The sequence below is a fragment of the Penaeus japonicus genome, unplaced genomic scaffold (genome assembly GCF_977035675.1).
Source record: "Penaeus japonicus unplaced genomic scaffold, GWHDUDI00000001_assembly GWHDUDI00000020, whole genome shotgun sequence".
In the NCBI taxonomy this organism is placed as follows: domain Eukaryota; kingdom Metazoa; phylum Arthropoda; class Malacostraca; order Decapoda; family Penaeidae; genus Penaeus; species Penaeus japonicus.
Genome location: NW_028234422.1, coordinates 33,752,969 through 33,755,468, shown reverse-complemented (window position 1 = coordinate 33,755,468; position 2,500 = coordinate 33,752,969). Strand labels below are relative to the sequence as shown.

Below are 2,500 nucleotides of genomic sequence, written 5' to 3'. Positions count from 1 at the left end.
ATACGTGTATACATAAAGGTAAAAGAGAAAAGAAGTTCAGAGGTAGAGGGAGAGAGAGAGAGAGAGAGAGAGAGAGAGAGAGAGAGAGAGAGAGAGAGAGAGAGAGAGAGAGAGAGAGAGAGAGAGAAAAACAGAAAAGGAGAGAGAGAAAGAAAGAGAGACAGAGAGAGAGTGGCAAATACAGAGAAGAGAAAAGAGAGAAAGGGTTAATAGAAACAGAGAAAAAGAGTGATGGGGAGAGAAGAAAGAGGGGGAGAGCAGGTGAGAGAGGGACTTCACTAGGTAGCGGCTGTGATAAAGTATTGGATGCTGGTCAGAATGTTGCGAGCTGACGTGCAGGTAGTCAGGACTGTGCGAACTACTACAGAGATGGTGTCGATTGTCGTGTGTGTTTTTGTATTGATCTTTTTGTGTGTGTGTGCGTGTGTGTGTGTGTGTGTGTGTGTGTGTGTGTGTGTGTGTGTGTGTGTTTCCATGTGTGTGTACTGTAGTTCTTGTTGTTTTCTATATGTTTTTGTGTATATTTGTTTTGTTTTTTTGTGTGTATTGTTGTATGTATGCGTTTTGTTTTTTGTTTTGTTTTGTTTTTGTTTTTTGGTATATGCATTTTCGTATTAATAGTAGAATGTTTTTGCATTCGTTCTATTTTGTTGTATTTTTGTAACTGTCCGCGAATGTTTGGTTATTTATCAAGTAGAATTCATTATGCAATATATACGGAGACCCATATCCGAAGGCCTCGCATTAAGAGCGTGGAAAGATCGCCTGATAGTTGAACCGCTCGATTTATGGTGAAACTTACCTGGTGATCGCAACAGTCGCTTCATAGTTGCGGGGGAACTTGTCTCACATAGTTGTACGGATCTTACCTGCTAGTTGATTGGGTAGGTCAGTCTTGTGGTCGAGGCGGGATTTGTCTGATAGTTACCTGGATCTTACCTGTCGTTGTAATTGGTCAATCAGTCCCACGGTCGAAGGTGATTGGTAAATCAGTCCCACGGTCGAAGCTGATTGGTAAATAAGTCCCACGGTCGAAGGTGATTGGTAAATGAGTCCCACGGTCGAAGGTGATTGGTAAATGAGTCCCACGGTCGAAGGTGATTGGTAAATGAGTCCCACGGTCGAAGGTGATTGGTAAATGAGTCCCACGGTCGAAGGTGATTGGTAAATCAGTCCCACGGTCGAAGGTGATTGGTAAATGAGTCCCACGGTCGAAGCTGATTGGTAAATGAGTCCCACGGTCGAAGGTGACCAGGCGCCGAGGAGGTCTGGAGGGACTTACCTGGTGGTCTCGACGGAGCTTGGCCTGGTGGGCGTCCCTCTGGAGCGCGGCGATCCTGGCCAGCAGGGCTCTCTCCCTCTGCGTGTAGGTGGCGGCCAGGTCCCTCAGGGTCGCCTGCAGGACCCCGATTTGCTCCTGCTGGCAGGCCACCACTGTGTGCAGGACGTGCAGGCAGTTGTGGGAATCCCCCTGGGGATGGGGAGGCGCCTGCGTCTCCTCCAGAAGGGCATGGTGGCTCTGCGCGTGGGGCAGCAGATGGCGATGGGTGTCCTGCAGACTGCCCTCGGTATAGCTCTGGCTTCGAGGCATCCCCGCGGACCACGACTCGCTCTCCTCCTCCTCCCGCAGGCGCTCCAGAAGGCCGCCGTACAGCGACTCCTCCTCGGACGTGGTCTCAGGGACGCCTGGAGACTCCCCACTAAACATGGGGGGCGCAGGAATGGGATCTTGGGGCAGGGGCATTTCCCCTGCCCCTTCACACACGCCCTCCATTTCGTCTAAGGTGAGAGGGACGACCCCCTGTAACTCCCCTGGTTGTGGGTCACCATGGGGCCAGCAACCCCCACACCACACCTCGCCACTCCTAACACAGCCCCACCACCACAACCCCACCACTACACCTCACTACTGGCACCACAACCTTAACATCACACCTTATCACACTACACTGCTGCCGCTGTGGCCACACCGGCACCGCGGCTGGTGCGCTCGCAACCCCTCGCAACACACCCAACCTCACGCAACCAGTCGCGACGCCGTATCTATCGCTTGCACGCCGTGATTACATGACACACACAACCTCACAGCTGAAGCACCACAGCTAGAATTTCCCGAGACCGCTTGAAGAGTGCGCTTCTTATCAGCTCGATCTTCCTTTTTTTTCTACGCCAGAAGAGAGGCGCACGCGAGATCACTCACCACCCCGGCGGTCACGCAGCTCAGCAACCTTGGCACCGCGCAACACGTGGTGACATCCGGGGGGGGGGGGGGCAAAACACACAAATCTCTTCGCTCTCTCACTCCGATACGGAAACCACAGAACGCCCAATGCCGGACGAACGCTCACCAGTCCCCACTTCTCTCTTCCTCTCTCTCCCTCCTCCCGGCCGCTACCTCGCCCACGTGCTCAGGTGTAGCGCCAGCAAGGCCTTCAGCGCGCGTGTGAGACAGGGTGACTGTAGCGACGAGCACGTGCAACCCCCGTGCGGGCCGGAGCAA

General features: G+C 53.3%; 1 protein-coding gene across 1 annotated transcript in view; it reads right to left on the bottom strand.

The window, feature by feature from the left end:
* Positions 1-2,481, bottom strand: part of LOC147469682 (uncharacterized) — a 291,676-nt gene extending 289,195 nt beyond the window's left edge. Inside the window, exon 1 of the mRNA XM_086547871.1 lies at positions 1,283-2,481. Within this exon, the coding sequence (XP_086403997.1) occupies positions 1,283-1,774 (492 nt within the window). The 5' untranslated portion in view covers positions 1,775-2,481. The remainder of the gene's footprint in view (positions 1-1,282) is intronic.
* Positions 2,482-2,500: the final 19 nt, after the last annotated feature.